General features: G+C 51.8%; 7 protein-coding genes across 7 annotated transcripts; 4 read left to right on the forward strand and 3 right to left on the reverse strand.

Moving 5' to 3' along the window:
• Window positions 1-600: 600 nt before the first annotated feature.
• NECHADRAFT_32214 (uncharacterized protein) lies at window positions 601-2,379 on the forward strand (the record flags this gene model as incomplete). Its single annotated transcript, XM_003045681.1, has 4 exons — window positions 601-765; window positions 818-1,196; window positions 1,250-1,815; window positions 1,864-2,379. The coding sequence occupies 4 exons, from the start codon at window positions 601-603 to the stop codon at window positions 2,377-2,379; spliced, it is 1,626 nt and encodes a 541-aa protein (XP_003045727.1).
• Window positions 2,380-2,952: 573 nt separating this feature from the next.
• On the forward strand, window positions 2,953-4,626 carry NECHADRAFT_33722 (uncharacterized protein; the record flags this gene model as incomplete). The annotated part of the gene is made up of 3 exons (XM_003045682.1): window positions 2,953-3,075; window positions 3,164-3,238; window positions 3,577-4,626. 3 exons carry the CDS (start codon window positions 2,953-2,955, stop codon window positions 4,624-4,626), a joined length of 1,248 nt encoding a protein of 415 aa, XP_003045728.1.
• A 1,780-nt stretch (window positions 4,627-6,406) lies between these two features.
• NECHADRAFT_66020 (uncharacterized protein) lies at window positions 6,407-8,708 on the reverse strand (the record flags this gene model as incomplete). The annotated part of the gene is made up of 2 exons (XM_003046253.1): window positions 6,407-8,559; window positions 8,606-8,708. The coding sequence occupies 2 exons, from the start codon at window positions 8,706-8,708 to the stop codon at window positions 6,554-6,556; spliced, it is 2,109 nt and encodes a 702-aa protein (XP_003046299.1). The 3' UTR covers window positions 6,407-6,553.
• Window positions 8,709-10,486: 1,778 nt separating this feature from the next.
• On the forward strand, window positions 10,487-15,035 carry NECHADRAFT_66022 (uncharacterized protein; the record flags this gene model as incomplete). Its single annotated transcript, XM_003045683.1, has 3 exons — window positions 10,487-10,899; window positions 11,050-12,432; window positions 15,019-15,035. The coding sequence occupies 2 exons, from the start codon at window positions 10,487-10,489 to the stop codon at window positions 12,284-12,286; spliced, it is 1,650 nt and encodes a 549-aa protein (XP_003045729.1). The 3' UTR covers window positions 12,287-12,432; window positions 15,019-15,035.
• Window positions 15,036-15,401: 366 nt separating this feature from the next.
• NECHADRAFT_75880 (uncharacterized protein) lies at window positions 15,402-17,051 on the reverse strand (the record flags this gene model as incomplete). The annotated part of the gene is made up of 1 exon (XM_003046254.1): window positions 15,402-17,051. One exon carries the CDS (start codon window positions 17,049-17,051, stop codon window positions 15,402-15,404), a length of 1,650 nt encoding a protein of 549 aa, XP_003046300.1.
• Window positions 17,052-17,758: 707 nt separating this feature from the next.
• On the forward strand, window positions 17,759-19,104 carry NECHADRAFT_75881 (uncharacterized protein; the record flags this gene model as incomplete). Its single annotated transcript, XM_003045684.1, has 2 exons — window positions 17,759-18,713; window positions 18,767-19,104. 2 exons carry the CDS (start codon window positions 17,759-17,761, stop codon window positions 19,102-19,104), a joined length of 1,293 nt encoding a protein of 430 aa, XP_003045730.1.
• Window positions 19,105-19,283: 179 nt separating this feature from the next.
• Window positions 19,284-20,547, reverse strand: NECHADRAFT_75882 (uncharacterized protein; the record flags this gene model as incomplete). The annotated part of the gene is made up of 3 exons (XM_003046255.1): window positions 19,284-20,007; window positions 20,064-20,406; window positions 20,469-20,547. The coding sequence occupies 3 exons, from the start codon at window positions 20,545-20,547 to the stop codon at window positions 19,284-19,286; spliced, it is 1,146 nt and encodes a 381-aa protein (XP_003046301.1).
• Between the last annotated feature and the right edge of the window lie 32 nt (window positions 20,548-20,579).

The raw sequence follows: 20,579 nt of genomic DNA on the forward strand, positions 1-20,579 counted from the left end.
GGATGTATCATTCCTATGCCGGCTTGCTTTTGGTGTGAACACATCGAGAAACCCGCATCTTGTCAAGCAATACTCTAATTTGCTGCAGTTATTGTGATATCTATCACGAGCCGTGTTATCAACTGCATCTGCGTACGCGGGTTACCGACATGGGCAATCCCAAAGAGTCAAATGACCACCTCGGCATAGTTTCCCCTCTGAAGAGTGGACGCCACCTGAACATCATTACACCGAGTTGCAGGTGTATGCCCCACGCGCTATGGGGGGCCTCAACCGCGCCAATTAGTTGCGGGTTTACGCAATTGGGTTCGTGGTACATTGTACCGAGTCCTCGCTTCGGCTTGTTGGCCGCTAGAGTTGAGCCTACAGTGGCGTTTGAGGTGCAGCTCTCGGCTTGACTGCCATTTTGGGGAGTGGGTGAGTCGTCGACGCAAGACAGTTGAATATGATTTCGGTGAGGATGGGCGTTGAGCTAAAGTAAAGAGAAGGAGTATGCTTTGTAGTACTAGTATAAAGAATTCATAGTCGCGCATTGTTGTCAGATATTCGATCCATAATCGTAGTGAAATTGCTTCCCAAGCCTTTTCCGTCAGCATCACCATGGATCAGCCTGACGTTCTCATCATTGGCGCTGGCATGTCCGGCATTGGACTCGCCGTCCAGCTAATCCGCCAATATGGAACTCGGAACTTTGAGATCATTGAAAAAGATGCAGAGGTTGGTGGCACATGGAGGGTTAATTCCTATCCTGGCTGCGGATGCGATGTGAGTACAACAACACAAACAGATATCAAGCGTGCTAATGCTCGATAACAAGGTCCCCTCTCACTTCTTCTCATACTCTTTCGCCCTTAATCCCGACTGGTCCCAGGCATATGCGATGCAGCCCGAGATTCATTCATACTTCAAGAGTGTCGCTGCCCAGTATGAGATTGAGAAGCACGTTCGATTCAACTCAACTGTCCAGTCTGCTCGTTGGGATGAGACCTCTGGGACATGGGGTGTGATATGTCTGGATGCAAAGACCGGCAAACTCACCACCCGGCGCTCCAAAGTCCTCGTTTCGGCGGTAGGAGCACTGTCTATCCCCAAGGCATGCACTATTCCTGGTGCATCAGACTTTACCGGCCGCATCTTTCATACCGCTCAGTGGGACCACTCGTTTGACTGGAATGGAAAAGAGGTGGTCATGATAGGTAAGTCTTCCCATCTCACCCTTGAAGCGGCTCAATAACTTGTAACGCGCTAGGAAACGGCTGCAGCGCAACACAGGCCCTCCCAGTCATGACTGCTGGAGATGGAGCCGTCAAAATGGCAACACAGTTCGCTAGACAGTCACACTGGGTTGCGGAACGTCCAAACCCGAAACATTCGGCCTCGTTCAAGTTCATTATGAGATGGGTTCCCTTTGCGATGCGCATTCACCGTGCGAGGCTTTACTGGCAGAATGAACGAAATTTCCACGGGTTCAAAGTCGTTGAAGGACTCGGCATGCGAGGTCAGTGGGAGAAGGAGACCACTGACTACATACGAAGAACAGCTCCGGCCAAGTACCATGAGTTTCTAGTTCCCAAGACCGAGGTTGGGTGCAAGCGAAGAGTAAATGACACGGATTATCTCGTCTGCCTGCATCGTGACAATGTCGACTTGATCTATGATGATCCGATAGAAGCCATCGAAGCAACAGGAGTGCGCACAAAATCAGGTCGACTAGTTAACGCCGATGCCATCATCCTCGCCCATGGATTCGAGACCCAAACACCCTTGTTCCCCATGAAGATATTCGGAAAAGACGGTCTTACTGTTAATGAACATGTAAGTACTTTCAGCAAATAGTTACGGACGATGCTGACACATTTATAGTGGGATCAAGTTAGTGAGGGTGCGGCTTCGTCATACTTTGGAACCTGCTTATCCAACTTTCCCAACTTTTTCATCATGATGGGCCCCAACACTCTGAGCGGGCATCTCTCCGTCATCTACACCTCCGAGTGTCAGATCAACTTTACCTTGAGAGCCATTCGACCCATCCTAAAGAATCGAGCCGACATTGTCGAAGTCACAGCAGACGCCGAGAAGAGGGACATTGACGAGGTCCAACAGAAGGCAAAGAAGTTGGTCTGGGCCACGGGATGCACATCATGGTTCATCGAGACAAAATCTAATAGGAACACCATCATGTTTCCGGATTGGCAGTACAAATTTTGGTGGAGGAGCCTCTTTGTGCCGTCAGGCGACTTTGAATACCGAAGGCTAAGGCAAAATCCTCGGGGGGTGGAAACGAGGACATCAGGCCGTGGACTGCTTGTCATTGCTGCCGCTACCCTTGCTGTTGGCGTTGGATCTATCTATCTCCAGGTTCTAAAGTGGTATGACTAGCTCATGTTCGCCTATCAAGACAACTACGGCGAAAGCCTTTCCCGAATACTGTTCATTTTATTCAGCTGAGTCCAATGTGGTTCCAGTCGTGATGATGCTTGATAAGTTACAAAGCTTAAGGATGCTACTCTCTCGGATCAGTGTCTACCAAGAACAGAGTTAGCGAAATAAAAGGGGACCTTTTCCAGAAGCCTCAACTGATTCTTTAAATTAGAGCCATGAATTATACTAAAATCACCAATGGAGTGTACCGTAGCACCCACGTTTCACCAAAACGCCAACTTGCCAAGCATGCTGGGGACCTGTCACGCTAGCATCTTGATTGGCCATGACCTGTCAGGCCAGCCTCAACCACCCGAAGCTGAACCTCCTTCAGCTCTACTTTCCTCTCAGCATGAATTTTCACCTGCAACAACAGCCGAAAGGGCCTCTATTTCCAACAGGGGCGGTCTCCTCTGTTTGCATTTTCTTCCTGACTGCGAAGCATCAGGAGCATTCCCTGTTGCTACCGTTGCGGCCTTCCAGCCCCCATCGTCAACGTTCGGCTTCTTTATTGGCATCGCCGCAGCAAAAATGGCGATTCGGGCGGCGCGTTTGAACACCTCTAACCTAGGAGGCCGGTTCTGGAACACCATCCGTGAGAATTGGTATCTAGGCTTCACTTCCTTCGGAGGACCCCCCGTTCACTTCAAGATCGTGAGTAGCCTAGCACTCTTCTATGCAGCCAATCATGACTGGCGAGATCAGTTCCCTTGAGGTCAGTATTGACGATGATGGATGCTAGTTCAATGACAAATTCGTCACCAAGCTATCATGGATCGACCAACAGATGGTGAGAATCGCCTGCATTCACCCAACGGTTACCTGCTAATCTCCGCAGTATCAAGAGCTCTTCAGCGTTTGTCAAGCTTTCTCGGGACCCGGTAGCACAAAGATGCACTATTGTATCAACCTCATCCATGACGGCTTTCTCCCAGCACTTCTGGGCTTTCTGATTTGGAGGTACGTCGTGTTCAGTCCACGCCGCAGCGAAGCTAACAAGGTAGTCTTCCCGGCGCTCTCGGCATGTATGGACTCTCTATTGGAGTTTCTAATATCGGCGACTCCCTCCCACGAGCCGTCTATGCTCTTCTCTCTGGTCTCAACGCTGCTACTGTCGGTATCATCGTTCTCGCAGCGGTTCAGCTGTCAGAAAAGGCCGCTACTGATACCATGACGCGGATCCTAGTTTTCCTAGGTGCCGCAGCCGGATTGATGTATAATGCGCTGTGGTACTTCCCGTTGCTCATGTTTCTGGCGGGCTTAGCGACTGTTGCTCACGACTTTCGTTGGTTTCACAGGCCTGTCAAAGCTATGGTTACAATGTTCAAGAGGGAGGCCAGGCATTCATCAGAAGACGCCGTTGAAATGCAGATTCAGCAAGAAGCGGCTGCAATAAGTATCCATGCTGAATCTTCTACTAGGCAGGATAGCAACCAGTCGAGCCACGAGCGAGGAACACTCCCGGTTTCTGGGCAGGACGTATCGATAGCCGAAGGAGAGCCTCGAGTGGTGCCTCAAGAGAGACGTCTCAACATCGGTTGGAAGTTTGGACTGTCTCTGATTATGCTCTTCCTAATCTCCTTCGTCGTGGTCATGGTCCTCCGTGGGACGTTGCCGAATAAGCCACTCTTGTACAGCCTCTTCGCCAACATGTACCTGGCGGGTACCATCATTTTCGGAGGAGGACCAGTGGTGATTCCACTTCTCCGCGAATACATCGTCGCCGAGAACTGGGTCAGTCCTCGCGACTTTCTCATCGGTCTGGCCCTCATTCAAGCCTTTCCAGGGCCCAATTTCAACTTTGCGGTATATCTCGGGAGTCTCACTGCTATCAACGGCGGTTTCAACTCTGCCACCGGCGCCATCCTTGGGTTTTTGGGCATGTTTGTCCCTGGGTTGATTACGGTTCATGGAACGATGGGTGTTTGGGGTGCGATACGTGGATGGAGATGGGTCAAGTCGTCGCTGCGAGGAGTCAACGCCGCTGCCGTTGGCCTCATTTACACAGCAGTTTATCGTCTTTGGCAGATTGGATATATTGACCAAGGATTTCAGCAGGGCACCAGTTTAGCTGTGGAGCCTTGGTGGGTTGTTGTGACGGCTACGAGTTATGTGGGCGGTTACTGGTTTCGAGTCAGTCCACCTGTGGCCATTGTCACTGGAGCTATCATGGGTCTCATTTGGTATGGTGTTGTGTCTACTTGACCATCATCTCACCCATATGCGATGTCGTCCCTGCTTGGGGAGTGTTTGAGTGTTATTGCAGCAGCTGGTTAATGTGCAATTCTATCTCCACTGGAGAATGAGTGGTTTTGGGCATAATAGCAGAATGATTGAGTGTTGAAACCCATCACTGAGTAACCCAATGCAGACATCCATGCTTGAGACAGGCAAGAATCAGCCAGCCAACCAACAGACTTGCAGGGGCTTGAATCCTGCTTGGCGAGATGCACGTGAGTTGCGGGGTGAGATGTTACTTGGATCCCACTTGAGCTGATGTCGTTGTCACCTTTTCACCCACAACCACCAACAATCATGGCTCTCGAAGACCTCGCCCCGGAGCTTCTACTGCTTATACTATGTCAAATCGACACTCCTAAAGACCTACATTCATTCATATCAGCCTCTTCGCATTGTTACCGTCTCTTTGAGGGCTCTCAAGAGCACGTCATATCATGCGTCTTGAGAAACGCCTTTACTATTGAAAATATTCACCATGCCGTCGCTTCGCTATCACTGCCTGCTGCTCATAAAATACCACGGCCGAGCAACATACAAATCAGCTCTGCATTGGATCGATACTTTGATGGCGACGCTTTGGACCTTCCTGAGGACAAAGCATCTCTGGTTGCTCTATGCCGTTTATATCATCGCGTCAATCGATACACAGAAGACTACTTTCAACACTCTTTGTACATCTTAGGATATGTCCCAAGCTGCAACGCCGACTTCTATCCTTCCATCAGAGAACGGACTAGGTTCTATCGTGGGTTCCTACGGCTCGAACTCTTCTGTCGCGCCTTCTACGATAGAGCATACCCCGATGAACCTGAGCCCGGCAACTCGAAACAAATTCAGTTCGATGATTTCATTTCTCGTCTGGAACCATGGGAGGTGGAGGAGATCAGTTGCGCTCTCTGTCATCTTGTCTTTGTTGTCGAAGGAGCTGTCGATGCCGTGGAAGACAGCCTCTACCAGGCATTATTGACCAACCCTTCAACGCACATTATGCCACCCGGCCAGGTCCCCCCGAGAGAACTTACAAGCACAGACATACCAGATGGGGGCTACTTGGTCCGTTGTGATAGCCTCGACAGAGAGGGGTTGGAGCTGTTCTCAGAGAGGGGAAAATATCTTGCGCCTGAACGCATCATCTCCCTCGCAGCACTCGGCCTTGGCTTTGTCCATCACCTTGTCAAGTCTGACAACAACAAGAGGTATCTTTTGGTCCAAAGAAAAGCAAGACGTGGTCTATTTCTACCCGATACTTTGGACGCAGCACCAAGTACCGATTCGGAAATCAAGACACCAGACAAGTTCAACAACATCGGAGTGGACCGGCCGAACTTGGGCTGGTTCTGGTTCAAAGCTAGAGAGCAACATATTTACTCGGGCTGGCACCCGACATATGACAATTGGCGGCTTCGAGAACGGGCGTTTGTGTTTTGGGATCCAAGAAGGATACGGAACTTGAAGGGGTTGTATGCCCAGTTTCCAAATGCCAGAAAGGGGCGTGTTGATGGTGTTTATGCTCGCTGGAGTAGGGAGAGCCTGGAGGAGCGTGTATCTGACATGTGGATACCAAAGATAGTCGTGAACGAGATCCTTCATGGGTCTGGTGAGCTTCCCCCGGACGAGGAAGACTACTGATGGAGAAGGGACGTGTTGGTGCCTTGTCCTACAGAGCTAGAGTTAGTTACACAGAATACTTGAGTACTCAATAAGAACAGGCATCGTCACCGATCACAGTATAGAAGCAGGTATTCAAGAAATCGTCATCCTTGTGGTATTCATTTTTGCTAACTAACTAATGCGCAAAGAGAAACAGAAACTGTCAATTCAGACGCCAATTGTATCCATTCAAAATCTTGGCATTTTACAATGCGACCAAAGACTTAATCACCACCGCATTTTACAGTCGGGGGATCGTCTTGGTGGCGCAGCAAGAGGAGGGAGCAGCCTCCTCCTTGGAGCCGAACGCATCCTTGGACGCGGCGTCGACGCAGAGGGCAGAGGGGGGAACCCACAGGCCCGGGTTCTTCTGGTAGAAGTTGGCGGCGCGGAGCATGACGCTCACGGGCTCGGCCGGCATGATGGGGAAGTCCTCGGTTCGGGGGAAGTGGGTGAGGCCGAACTGGATGTAGCAGACAATGTCGGTGTTTTCAATCGACTCGTCGCGGGCTACCCAGTCGAGGATGGTGCTGTTGTGAGGGTGGTTCTCCTCGCCGGTGGACTGGCACACGTAGTCACCAGCGGGGAACAGCTCGTAGTCCTTGTAGGGGACGACCCAGAGACTCTTGCGGGCAAAGGCGGCGCGGGAGTGGACGACACTGCCGGGCTTGGCTAGCAGACCGGGGCAGTTGTTGTTGAGGATCTTGTAGGCCACGGGCTTCTTGGCCGAGGGGTTGATGCTGCTGGGGTTGGTAATGGCCCAAGAACGGCTAGTCTCGTGGCAGTAGTTGACAGCAGCCTCCTTGGAAGTTCGGAGGGGCGTGTTCTTGCAGTAGAAGCCGTTTCCGTAGGGATTCTCAGGGGATCCTACGGGTGCCTCTGAGGGCAGAGCATCGTTCTGGACGATCGAGTTGTTGGGGCCGTCAACCTCGGGGTCAACTCGGAGGGAGAAGATGTGCTGGTGGTTGTGGGCGTTGATGGTGGGAGCGACCTCGGTGCCGTAGGGGGCGGCAACCTCGGTGGGATGCATGCAGTAGGTGTTGAGCATGCCCGTCAGCTTGATCTCGAGCTTGTAGGTACCATCGAGGGTAAAGGTGTGGTAGAAGCCGTACTCGTAGTTGGCGGCGGTGATGATTTGCGAGATGATGAGCTTGCGGTCGCGGGCGGAGATGACGGTTCCGTCGCGGTAGTCGGTGTGCTTGTACAGGAGACCGTTGTCCTCCTCGTGAATGCAGATGGCATTCTTGATGACGGCGGGATCACCCTCGCCAGTAGCCATGACGGCGTCAAGGTAGTGGATAGCGCCCTTGCAATCACATCCCAGCTTGAGCGAGTTGGTCATCAGACCAGTACCATACTCACCAACGTCGAAGGCGTGCTTCTTGTGGTGAGGAGGCTCGGGGTTACCATAGGGAACCACCATCTCGACGACACTGATGCGGTTGAACAGAGTGCGCTCTCGCTGCTCGTGCTGATCCTCCATGCGGACGTCAGACAGAACAATACCCTCGCGGTAGTTGAAGCCAATGTGCATCTTGTACCCGGCCCACGAGATCTCGTTGCCTCGCATGCGGAAGGACACGCCCTGGGGCTGGGTGATGTTGATGGGCTTGAGGGTGCCGTCGATGTAGTTGTTGCCGATGAACTCGGGCATGTAGTTGTGAGAGGTCAGAGGCACCTTGGTGCGCTCTCCGTTGACGAGGCGGACGTCAACAGTCAGGACCTCTTCCTTCTCGGTGTCGACGACGACAGAGAAGTCGAGGGGGTGAGCGTACTGGTTGTCGTTGGGAGAGGCTCGGTAGTAGGCGAGACCCTGCTGCAGACGACGCTCAAAACCCCATCGGTTATCGACACCAATAGCCCAAGCATCGAGGAAGACCTTGGACATGTCGTCGATGCCAATGTCCTTGCAGGCCTTGATGACACGAGGGTCGGCACGAGCGACACGCTCGCAAACGTCGAGATCCTCGAGAGTCAGGGTAGGACCGACCTCTGAGACGGCGTTCCACTCCTCGACCTTGGACTCGGCAATGTTGGCGACAACCTCGGAGACCTTGCTGGTACCCTTCTCGATCACGATGGCAAAGGCGCGACGGGCAGGTCGCGGGCCAGTTCGTGCGCGAAAGGCGGCATATTCAGCCTTCTTGGGCTCACGAAGAGTGAGGCAGTTGAACTTGAGAGACTTGGGGCTGGCATAGTCACGAATGATCTTTGCCGCAGCGCGAATCTCTTCAATCGATAGCGGATCTAAAATTGTAAGTAAAATCCCAGTCAATTGACAGAGTAAACTCACCGAGAGGATGCGAATTCTGAGAATTGGACAGATCGGGAGCGGCGTCGTTGGGCTCTTCCCGAAAGATGGTGTAGCCGGCAATAGAAGAGGTGTCTGCAATCATGGTGGGGGTTGTCGGGGCTGAGCGACTGTGCCATACGGTGGTTGATAAAGGTGTTGTAGGGGTGGTGTCCAAGGGGCGATGCCTGGAGACGCTTTGATTTGGTGTTGATAGAGTTGTTTGAACGTGCTTTGCTTGACTTGCTTGCTTTGAGGCTCAAAAACATTGTCTCAAGTCGAGGAAGATGCCTTCTTATAGACGAAGCAAAGACAAACCGTCGGACTCTACCGGTGGCGTCCTCCGTGACACCGCTCCGCGCAGCGGACGGCCTCACGAGGGACGGGAGACTCCACACGGTGATGCTTACGGGCGGAGAGCTTCAAACAGAAGCAAAAACGCTGGCTCGCCATTGGTCTTACGAGCCGCGAAAACGAAGCTCTTCCAAGAACTGCAGTTGAATTGCATGTTTGGGAGCCTCGTTTCTTTCCCCGACTGCCGCGCGCGACCCCGGCAGTTAACCTACAGCCGCGAATAACTCCTCTTTCTACGCTATCCGAGGAAGGGCAAAGGATGGCAGGAATTCGAGATTGAAGAGATCCACTTGTTTCCTGATTGTCCTTATCGCCCTGTGTCTCAGTGACACTCGCGGTGGCTGGACCATCTACCAGGGACAGCCAGTAAGCACTTTCTCGCTCCCAGCACAAAGTGTCCAGACTCTCTCCTTTCGCCCTGCAAAGCTTCTTACAGGGCCAAGCTCGAATCTCTTTGTCACGGCAACCAATCGCGCATCCTTGCCACTCGTCCAACCAACAAATCACCATACCGTATACGGCAGTTGATTCTCAGTTTTGAACCCTTGACACACGCTTAACCGCTTCCGGGTAACGTTTTGCATTTTTTGTGTTCGATAAGGAGCCCCCGAGATAACCGACAGGTGATCGCTTCCGCCGATGTCGCCTCCGCGGACACGAGGCCCTCAATGACGAGTTTCCATTTGCTCTGTGACCGTTACTTTACGCTGTAACAAATTACAAGACGCACACACCGGCCCGGGATGGGCTTCACCTGGAATACCCCGTGGGGAAAGGGCAACATCTCGTTGTGTGGTGAGACCCCCCCCTTACTCTCATCACGTAATGGAATCGTCCTCAGCTCAGTGTCCGATGCGATTCATCACAGTTCCCCATGGGGCACCGGCTTGGGTTCCCCGCAGCCGGGGTTCGGGGGGGCCTGGATGGCGATGGCGTCGAGGAATGTTGGGAACTTCTAGATCTTGGAGAGTGAGCGTCTCGAACCTCTACTTTACAGCGCCTCTCTACTGTACCGACAGCACGGTCGGGGGCATCAACACACCTGTACCTTGACCTTATCTGCGCCGCTAGATAGCTGTCAGGGCTCGGGAGACTGGGGTCGAGATAACAGCAGCCTAAACCAGGAAAACCTGCCAGACAGAGCCTAACCTCAAAGTGCGCCCACTTGGTCCAGGTTTTTCAGTGTGTGCTACACAGCCTGCTGTACGTACTCCGTACAGTATTATCAACTGCTTATTGGGGTATCCGTCCGTCACACGATGCCAGACAAATCGAAACCTCGTTTCCCCCAAAAGATAGTCTCCTGACGAAGACTTGGTCCGTACGCACCCTGAGGAATTTTTCTCTATAAACACCGCGTCGCATCACCCTCCATTTCGTGTTCAGACGCAGAAAATCCCATCTTTCTTCAAAGTCCCATACCAGTCTTTTGCTTTTCAATTCCCCCCCCGGCAAGGCTGCCCGTCGCCTTCCCCCCCCCTACGTCATTTCTCCCCTGCCATCTCGACCAGGTCATTGTCAGACGCGGCCATGGCCACCGACGTCGAGACAAACTCTGCGCTCAAGCGCGTGGACACGAGCAACCAGGCCATCGCGGATGCCGAAGACCTCGCTTGTTTCGGCCATGAGCAGCTTCTCAGTCGCAAGTTCAACATCTGGAGCATGCTCGCCCTGGCCTTCTCAGTCTTGGGTACTTGGTCCACCTTTGCTCAAGGCTTGTCCAGTGGCTTGACGAGCGGCGGCCCTGTAGCTATCCTCTGGGGTCTTGTTCTCGTCTTCGTCTGCAATGTCTGTGTTGCTGTGTCTCTGGGCGAGATGTGCAGCAGTATGCCCACCGCGCTGGGTCAGGCGTACTGGATCTCGCGTCTCTGGCCAACATCCTACGGTCGATTCTGCTCTTATCTCTGTGCTTGGGTTAATACTTTTGGGTGGATAACGCTTAGGTAAGCACTAATTATCATTCTAGAATGTCGAGAGATCTGTTTTTTGTGTTGTTGTGGTGGTGATAGCTTCTTTTGGAGTCGTTACTACACTCACAACACCAAGCTCTTTTTCTCGTCTGTTTTGCCGGGATCTGACTAATAACTCCTTAGTGCCTCTCAAATTGCCTTCATGACCGAGTTCATGTTGAGTATGAAGGTCCTCTTCAAGCCCGACTGGTCTGGTGCGAGCACTGGCTGGGTTCTCTTCCTCGTCTATGTCGGTGTAACATTCACAATGACCCTCTTCAACGTCGTTGCCTGCCGAAAAGACATTGTCCTTCCCATGTTCAACAACTTTGTCGGTATCTCCTTCGGAGGACTCTTCTTCATCATCAGCCTAGCGCTCCTCATCTCCGTCGGAACCAAGGACAACCTCGAATTCAAACCCGCCGACTTTGTCTTTGGCACTTGGATCAACCAGACCGGCTGGCCTGATGGTGTCACCTGGTTCATCGGTCTCGTCCAGGCCGCCTATGGTCTGACTGCCTTTGACGCCGCCATCCACCTCGTCGAAGAGATCCCCTCGCCTCGAACCAATATCCCTCGCGTCATCTGGCTTTCCGTGGTTATTGGTGCCATTACTGGTTTCATCTTCATGGTTGTTTGTCTCTTCTGCATTCAGGGCATGGACGTTGTGCTGGACCCTTCGACCGGTCTGCCTTTCATGGACTTGCTCAAGGAGACGGTTGGTCTTCAGGGAGGTACTGTTCTCTTGGCTCTCTTCATCCTGAACGGAATGGGACAGGGAATTGGCATCGTCACCACGGCCTCGCGTCTTACTTGGGGCTTTGCTCGTGATGGCGGTATCCCCTGGAGCAACTACTTTGCCCGGGTTGATGAGACCTGGAAGGTTCCTGTCCGCGCTCTGTGGCTTCAGGGTGCCATCATGGCTTTGATTGGAGTTCTCTACACATTTGCTTCGACTGTGCTGGAGGCCATTCTCAGCGTCAGCACCATTGCCCTCACAGTGTCGTATGGCATGCCTATCCTGACTCTTCTCCTCGTCGGCCGAGACAAGCTTCCTCCTGGGCAGTTCTCCCTCGGACGATTCGGCTCCGTCATCAACTGGGTTTCAGTCGTCTACTGCGTCGTCACAACCATCTTCTTCTTCTTCCCGAGCGACCCGAACCCTTCCGGCTCCGACATGAACTACGCTATCGCCGTTTTTGGCATCATGCTGGTTGTGACACTCGTCTTCTGGGTCGTCAAGGGACGCATCACATACATGGAGACAGAAGAGGCCCAGGGCAACGTCATCTACGCCCAGCAGGCCGAGCGAGCCAACTACGTGGACCGTACCAAGGAGCAGAAGGAGACGGACCGACAGGCCAAGACTGGAGTTTCCTGACTGGGGTTTGGGTTTACTTTCCTTTCATGTACAGAGACTGGTAATTCTTCACGTAAATTAGTGTGTTGTTGTTGGATGGACGACAGTTGGATGTTAGTCTACGATGGATGTCTCATCTCTCACAATACAATAGCTCGTTCTTTACTCACACTGTGCTTTTGGCCTATCTTGTTGCCCGTTTGGGAATGGTTAAATCGTGACTGCATCTTAGACCGTGTCGTGCATGTCACCGTTGGAACAAGGGTTCGTCCCTTTTTATCAATCTCCATTAAACTCTCTAGCAAGGGTCCAACGGTCCTAAGCATCTGTAACATTATTACGTAGCAAAGAGAGATCTGCATCTCGAAATCATGCAGAATAGCTGCCAGATCTGGAATCGACCTGGTAGCGTGCTTATCCGGCCCGGGATGGGTGGGCGGCCCTGGTGTACCCACACCGGCCCGGGGTAACCATGCCGAGGCCCCGATCGTCAAAGCGTATCTCTGCGCCGAGAGAACCTGGGGGGCGAAAAAGAAAGGAAAGGGAGAGTTCCCCGCACGGGTAACACGGGTGGGATGCAAGATAAAGGATGGGGGTCGCTACTGTACATGTTCACGCATGATATAAACGAGGCTCTGAGGGATGACTAGTTTAGTTGACCAAAGGGGTTCACAGTCGCCACTTTTGAGAATCGGCTAGCGCTTCTCAGTAACGAGATTGTTCATTCCTGTAGGTGCAAAGGGTTAGAACGCTGACGAGGCCGCCTCGGCTGGTTATGGATTTGCCAACGCAGCTGAAGGCGAATGATTCGATAAACCACCTGACCTAGCAACCCGCCAAGGTCGTTCTGCAGCCAGAATGCGAAACAGCAGAAAATCAGGCTTTGTCTACCTTGGCGAAGAGTTCAACCATGTTCACGCCTTTTTTATGACATGCTGGAAACTCAGCCTGTCCTTGTCACAATCAACACCACGGTGCCAAAGTCCAACATACGAGCTCATCTATTTACTAGAAACATGGAGTACAAAATCACTCATTAGAACCGAGAAGAAAGCCCTCAAATCAATACTCACAACCAAGAGTAGCGAAATCTCCGGGTAGACCCTTCACAAGACCACACCAAGGCTTCAGGCCTGGATATGACGAGAACTCTATCAACCCACAAAGAAGATCAGATCCGGCTTCTCAAAACCACGCCAAAGCCTTCGGGCTAGATTTGTCTAGGAATTCTGACCAGAAATCCCCTCGAAGACACACTTTGGCACACCAAGGCCAATACTCCAGGCTGTCTCATGATCCGCCCCTGGGAGGACGCTGCTGGAATATGATATGACATCTTTCGCATCCTCAGCGTTCCAACACTTTTCAAACCACTCAGGGCCCTGAGTAGCTGCATCTCCAACCATGTGATCCTTCTCAGCGAAAAAGACAACCATAGCAAGGGGCTTAGTAGTTGTTCTCTTGAGTGCCTCGACCAGTTTTGGTTTCAAATCGTCGTAGTCTTTCCAGTCACCGTAGCCGTCAATCTCCTTGATCTTTTGCATAAGAAAGATTGACTCGTGAGACATGCCACGGATGCTCTCGGAATGTACCAACTTGAATTGTTTCGGCTGTAGTGCCATCTCGAATTTGGCGTCTGGATCACCGCTTGCTTCCGGTTGACTGCTTTTGGTCAAGTTGACAAAAGTCTGGCTGACGCCGGTTGAAGTGGAAATAACCGGAAGCAGGGCGCTGTTGACAAAGCCAATCACCTTGTCTGTGTGCGCCATCACACTATTCGGGATATACTGAGTCAAGGTCATGGATAGAACGTGGGAGTGAGAGGGTAGGATCCAGGGTGCGGCGATGGCAAAGTATGGCCGGTCCGGATGGAGAATCTCGGGATGGTGTAGTAGCATGTCAAATGCGTAGACAGTTCCTCCACTGTGGCAGGCGACAGAAACGTGCTTGATCCCGAGATGTTTGAGTAGCGCTAATACCATCTCTGCAGCAGCGTCAGTAACCACCGAAATAAATATTCGAGCTGGATCTGCATTGTATCTTCCAACTCGGTGAACATACGTACCTCGACTAGTACTAACTCGTTTCTCCAACGGAACCTCATCAGTTCCGCCAAACCCCGGCCGGTCCGCACTTATGAAGCGGATCTTGTGTCGTTTCGCCAAGTCATCTTTAGTAATATGGAGCAGACGAGAGCCCATTAGTGGAGGAAAGAAGAGTAAAACGTTCTCCTCTTCAGGATTGGCCTCGTTGCGATATCCAAAGTCGACATACTTGACTTGAAGAGTGGTCTGATTTTCACCTTCTGAGGAGTCGACGGAAAACGTGAAGCTCCGATGGAAGCGGGGGTCTTTAAGAAACTCATCAAGTGATGGAGACTCGGTTGTTTGCGCCATGGACGTTAAATTCGAAGCTGTTTCTATATCAAGAAAGACTGTTGCTCAGGCTTGGCACGTTGCCTCAAAGATGATGATGATGATAGTGTAGGGTACGCTGACCGTGTTCAGAGCAAGCTGAGGTTCGGAACTCGGGGATAAGCAGGCACAAATAATTTCCCAAGACCCACCTGAGCAAGGTATGGATTGGTTGACACGGGAGCGAGACGCGTCGTGGCTTTGATGGTTTGCACGTATATCCGAGTGAGCACGGAAAAAGCGCAAGGGAGAACATGAGGGTTAAGCAATGACGATTGTAACTTTATGAGTAGGTCTACATAACAATGCATAAGATATTGCTAAGGAAATAAAATCCTGCAAAAAAAAAAAAAAAAACCACTACTTATTTCATTTTTTTAATCACCATCTTAGAGCAGACATGCTCGTTCCTTCTAGGTTCCTGTGTTATATGGTAATGAGTTGTGACACCGTCATGCATCAATAACTGGTTTTTTTGCTACTGTGGCTGATGTCTTCTTTTAGTCATTGCAGATAATAATAATGCTCGTTCCTTCGGTCTACTCGTTCACGAGCGTAGAGAGAGGACGGAATTATGCTCTCTTTGCACGCATCAACAACCCAATTTGTGAGCCCAAGAATACCGCAGCTCAGTTTTCATAATATAAAAACTACACTACGTAGCTTCTACTATCCATATCCTGACCCAGCTTGCAAAAACACATTATTTGCTCCTCCATCCATTACAGCAACTTTAGTAAAGGCAACATATCTGGCTGGTTCTTATACCCCAGAACACGCTTCAGATTTGCCTTTGCCTTTTTGTTCAACAAGCCCTTTGCCGGGGCCTTTTCAATGAGGAACATGACCATGTCCTCGTTGCCATGTATCATAGCCTCCTCAATCGCATTTCGTACACTCTCCTTATTTTTTCCAGCTCCTTTATCCAAGAGGAGCTGGGCCATCTGCACGTCTCCCGTTCTTGCAGGAACAGCCAAAGCCCCGTCGAACCGCACGCCCAGACTAAGGAAGTACTCGACCATGCAGTCGTAGCCGCTCTCGAGAGCTTCTACCATGGGCTGCGGCCCGATACTGAATTTGAGCTGCACCAGCCTCTTGACGATGGGCAAGCATCCATCGCGGATTGCTCTGTACATCCTCTTTGTTCCCCAGCGTGCAAAGTCATCTCTGGAGTTATAATAATCCCAATATGGAACCTCGCCTGCCTGGCAATTTGCTGTCATGATTGGGTAGAGTAGATCGAAAACCTCGAGGAAGGTGGTGGTGTTGAAAAAATCGCGGAAAATTTTGACCGCGTACTCCTTTCGCGTGTCGTCGTAGAATCCATAATCACGCGGCCTGACAGCTGGACATGCCGTAAAAGGCGGATCGGCTTCTATCGCCAGATGCATATACTCCATGTTGCACAAGCGGTCGGCTTCGCGCATCATCTCGGCCCTACATAGCAGGAGCTCAGAAGGAAAGTCTTCTAAGCTCTTTATCAGAGCGGTAAGGCATTGGGTTCTTCTCAGTCGCATGGCGACCGAGATTGGGGATCCAAAGGAGAACCGTGCAGCGTCTTCTGTTTCCGACGACTTGCGGCCGAACCTCTCAGTGTTATAGATTTCGTAGATCGGGTGACAATTGAAAGGCGCCGGACGGTAATGGCCTTTATGCCTTTCGAGGGGAGGGTGGTGTGTGCAGGTGACTTTGCTGCCAGCGTCGAGTCTATCATGAAGAAAAGTGATTTCATTCAGATAGACTGCGACTGCGAGTAATGCATCTCGAAACAGTCCGCATCTCTCGTCCAGCACCAGCATAGGAACCCAGGGCTTACCACATGTTCGCAACCCAAGATAAAAGTTCAGCGGCTCGCTGAACTCACCCTGGAACGCTGCAAACTCGGAAATTTGACGCACAATATTCTCAAGCTCGTCCTCGTCCTTCACACTCCAGTCCAGCCTGTCTCCTCGTGCCCTTTCTTCTTCCCTCCATTCCAAGATGCGTTCAGCAATTGCTCTGAGCCAGAGATGTTCGGAACTTGGCTGTAGTGTTAAGACCTTGTTCATAACTCTGGCAGTGAGATAGTCGACCCAAAACTTGTTCCTTCGCTTTCCCTCGGGGAGATGCCAGCAGCGGCGTAATATTCCTGACTCATAGATGGCTTTCATGGCCATCAAAGAAAAGTCGCGGCTCACAACACGAAGTCGAAACGCGTCTCTGACTGAGATACCTTCCATGCTGTAGAAGATGATTTGCTGCCATATTTCGACTGGGAGTACTGGTGGGGTGACAGAGGCTCTGGGAGGTGACTTCTCCGGGCTGGCCCCGTAGAAACTTTCCATGGCGTCTTGGCGACTGTCTGCTCCCCAAGGGAGCTTGAGGAGTACCATGATTATGGAACTGGTATAAGGGGCGCTGGATGAAGTCTCTGGCAACTGTCTTCTCGTGTTGCTTCTCGTGTTATATTTGTACTTTTGTCCCACGCAGTTGTTGGTAAAAATGAGTCAGTCGGTATGACCACCTGCCTATATCATCAACAGGTGGGTTGTTGCAATCCTTGCTCCGGGCATTTCCCCTTTGTGACAGAAGCCTTGGCATCCACACATAAGGTAGAAGATGGCAGGGTTTAATGCTATGAGCGTATGCAATAATACTTTAGGTAGGATAGAACTTAAGACTGTCATTTGTGTTGGGCTTAGGAAGTCTGATGTTGCGGGATTATCCAAGGTTGTTTTTGTAGATGCAGTGAAATGTTAGTGCAGTACCTTGGGGCTTAGGTGTGATCGTGGCGCTGACCTGTGGCGCTCGCGCTAATCAGGGAAAACAAGCCACATTTTCCTGCGTTCTCTCTCCGCCACTTCAGACTGACAAAAATATGGAAGCTTAACCCGCGGCCAACGCTCGCGAATTGGCTTTGCTTTCTTTTGTCTCCAACTAACCCCACTCCACCAAACCCTTGGTGCTTCATCTCCATTCACCTCCTTCATCCCTGCTCAGGTGCGCCCGGTACCTCGCTAACAGTCAAGCATCTCAGAGAGCTCACCCTCATCCAGAGGCCCGCGATAGTCATCTCTTCCTCCCAGATACAGCAAGCACCATGGAATGCTGCGGTTTGGACACCGAGTCGCTAATGCTGGTCATCCAGTTGCAGCGCCAAGACCTCGACGAGTGCGAGCACTCGAAGAAAGGCAAGCACCGCGAAGACGAGATCATCGACTCCGAGGTCGCTCTCAAACTTTGCCGTCAAGAACTTGAGGAGGTGGCGATGCTTATTTCCGACCAAGCACTTTGCATCAGCATCGCCAAAGCTGTCGACTCGGATGCTCTCCTCATCGCTGAGGCAAAGGCAGCCGAGGAACAGGCTGCCAGCGACCGCGCTTTTGCCTTGAGGTTATCCGGAAATCCCCAAGCGACACCTGCGACCGATACTACCAAGACTAACGAGAGGAAACGCACCGCTGATCACTTGGACGATGCTTCTATTGAAAGATTCAAGTTGATGAACCGTTTCGAGCCGGACCATGCCGAATCTTCCTCGTCAGCCGCTTACCGCGAACCCCCCGAGACCAGAGAATGCATCGCCTGCACCGACAGTTTCCCAACTTCTGCTCTCGCTCGCTCTCCATGCTCCCACGAGTACTGCAGGGGGTGCCTCGTCGGCCTTGTTCAGTCTTCTCTCCGAGACGAGTCCCTCTTCCCTCCACGATGCTGCACCCAACCCATTCCTATTGAGCCCGGCCCGTGGTTCTCCCCAGCCCTCGTGGGTGAGTTTCGCGCAAAGCAGCTTGAGCACGACACACCAGACCGGACATATTGCAGCCAGCCAACATGTTCTACGTTTGTGCCACCGGCATTCATCGCGAAGGACGTGGCGCGGTGTCCCAAATGCAGTCAAAGAACCTGTGTCCATTGCAAAGGACCATTTCATCATGGCGTCTGTCCAAACGACACCGTATCTCAGCAGGTTCTGGAGCTTGCGACTCAGAATGGCTGGCAGCAGTGCAAAGTCTGCAAGAGAGTTGTTGAGTTGGAGCAGGGGTGTAATCACATCAGTAAGTTGCCATCTTGGCCATTCTTCCTCTAACCTACGCTGACAGAGTAATAGCTTGCAAGTGTAAGGCCGAGTTCTGTTACGTCTGCGGTGAGCGCTGGAAGACTTGCGCTTGTCCACACTGGAACGAGGAGCATCTTTACAACAGAGCGAATGCGATTGTGGCTCGAGCCAACACCGCCGCCCAGATCCTCGAGAATGTTCGACAACGTCTTGTTGAGCAAGAGAGGCTCAACTTGCTCGACAATCACGAATGCATCCATGAGAGATGGAGAGGACGACGCGGTCCTGCCGAATGTGAAGAGTGCCTCGACATTATGCCGGTGTTCATCTACGAATGTCGCCAATGCCACATCATGGCCTGTCGGCGATGCAGGTACAACCGCCTTTGAGGGTGATGGAGAAGAAGTGATCATGAGTTGGTATGGGTCATGGTACTAGCGCGCATGTACGCATTTCTTTTGAACGGAACAAAATAGTCTAGATTTAATGGACGGTTGATGGGTCTCACGATCCCTAGATAATATATGAACATACCTTGAGGGAATTACATTGCTCCCTGGGCCACTTATTAATGCAATGCCGCCCTTTCCTGCAAGATGTGTTCAATCTGGTCAAGAAACTTCCTTGCTGCCTTGATGATTGTCAAACAGAGCGGCACCTCATCCACCGAGGTACAAGCTGACTGATAAGTGGGTGGACAGTCCGGGGCTAGAGGCCGTCGATGCCAGTCCGTCTGTCGCTCCTCTAGCCGCTCAATGAAATGCATGAAGCACTTTTCGCGATGGCCTTCAACACCACATATCTCGGCTTTGACCGCGTTGTGCATCAGACTTTTCCATTGATCTGGCGACACCTCGACGAGTATTGCGGCTGGGTTTGCTCCAAGCTTGGATTGATCCGGGTAGGAAGGGGGGCCCTCGAAGTTACTAAGACTAACCAGCAGCGACTCTTCCTTTTCGACGGCTGCTTGAGCCTTTGCATCGATGGCTCTTACGAACCTGACATATGATTCGGCAATGCAGACACAGAGAATGCCGAGTATGGTTGCGTTTTGAAGAACGGATGAGAACCGGAGGGGACATTTTACGCAGTCGAGCACATCCATCGCCGTTTCGACTGTATTACGGAGGAAGGATAAGTCGTTTGGTACGACCAGCTCGGCGTCGGATCCTATTCGATTAAGTAGGAGGTAGAGGATGGACAGGCATGCGCATGGCTGGATGCACTCGGAGTGATTCAGCGTGCCGAGTGGTAACGAAGGCATCAATCCGGAACATTCCTGTGGCTGGGCACTGTACGCGAACAATGAGTAAAGCATCGATTGTCAATGGCTGGATTGATGGCTTACTGCATGTAGCTCTCAAAGTCGGCCAAGAACGGCGGGACAGCATGGTGAGGGCCCGACAAGCTTTCTGATCCGTTGTCCTGACTTCCCGGAGTCTCATGAACGCTACTCGGAGGTTCTGACGCCGGCTCACTGGTGTCTTGGCTCAAATCCAACAGCGACTCCGGTGACGGAACCAGTTCGATCGCGCGACGTCGGCGAGACCGTCCATCTCGGCCAAGCGCTGACTGCTGACGGGTTCTGGGTCTTCCCGCCGCCTTCTGGATGGAATAAGAGCATTCGCGGTTCTTGGAGAAGCATTTAGAGCAGACGGGATGCTCGCCAGTGCAACGGATCTTTCTTGCCCCTACATCAATGATCCGAGACATGAGTTTCGTGTTGCGGAATAGGATAGATGGGGCGACTTACTGCACGGCTCACATGATAGACGAGCCCTGGAAGCGTCACTTGCCGGGGAGCTCCTTGTTGAAACCGTCCGTGAATGCATTTTGTGGTGAATTGGTCTGTACTGGCGATGGA

Source organism: Fusarium vanettenii (genome assembly GCF_000151355.1).
Source record: "Fusarium vanettenii 77-13-4 chromosome 2 genomic scaffold NECHAsca_18_chr2_1_0, whole genome shotgun sequence".
NCBI classification, from domain to species: domain Eukaryota; kingdom Fungi; phylum Ascomycota; class Sordariomycetes; order Hypocreales; family Nectriaceae; genus Fusarium; species Fusarium vanettenii.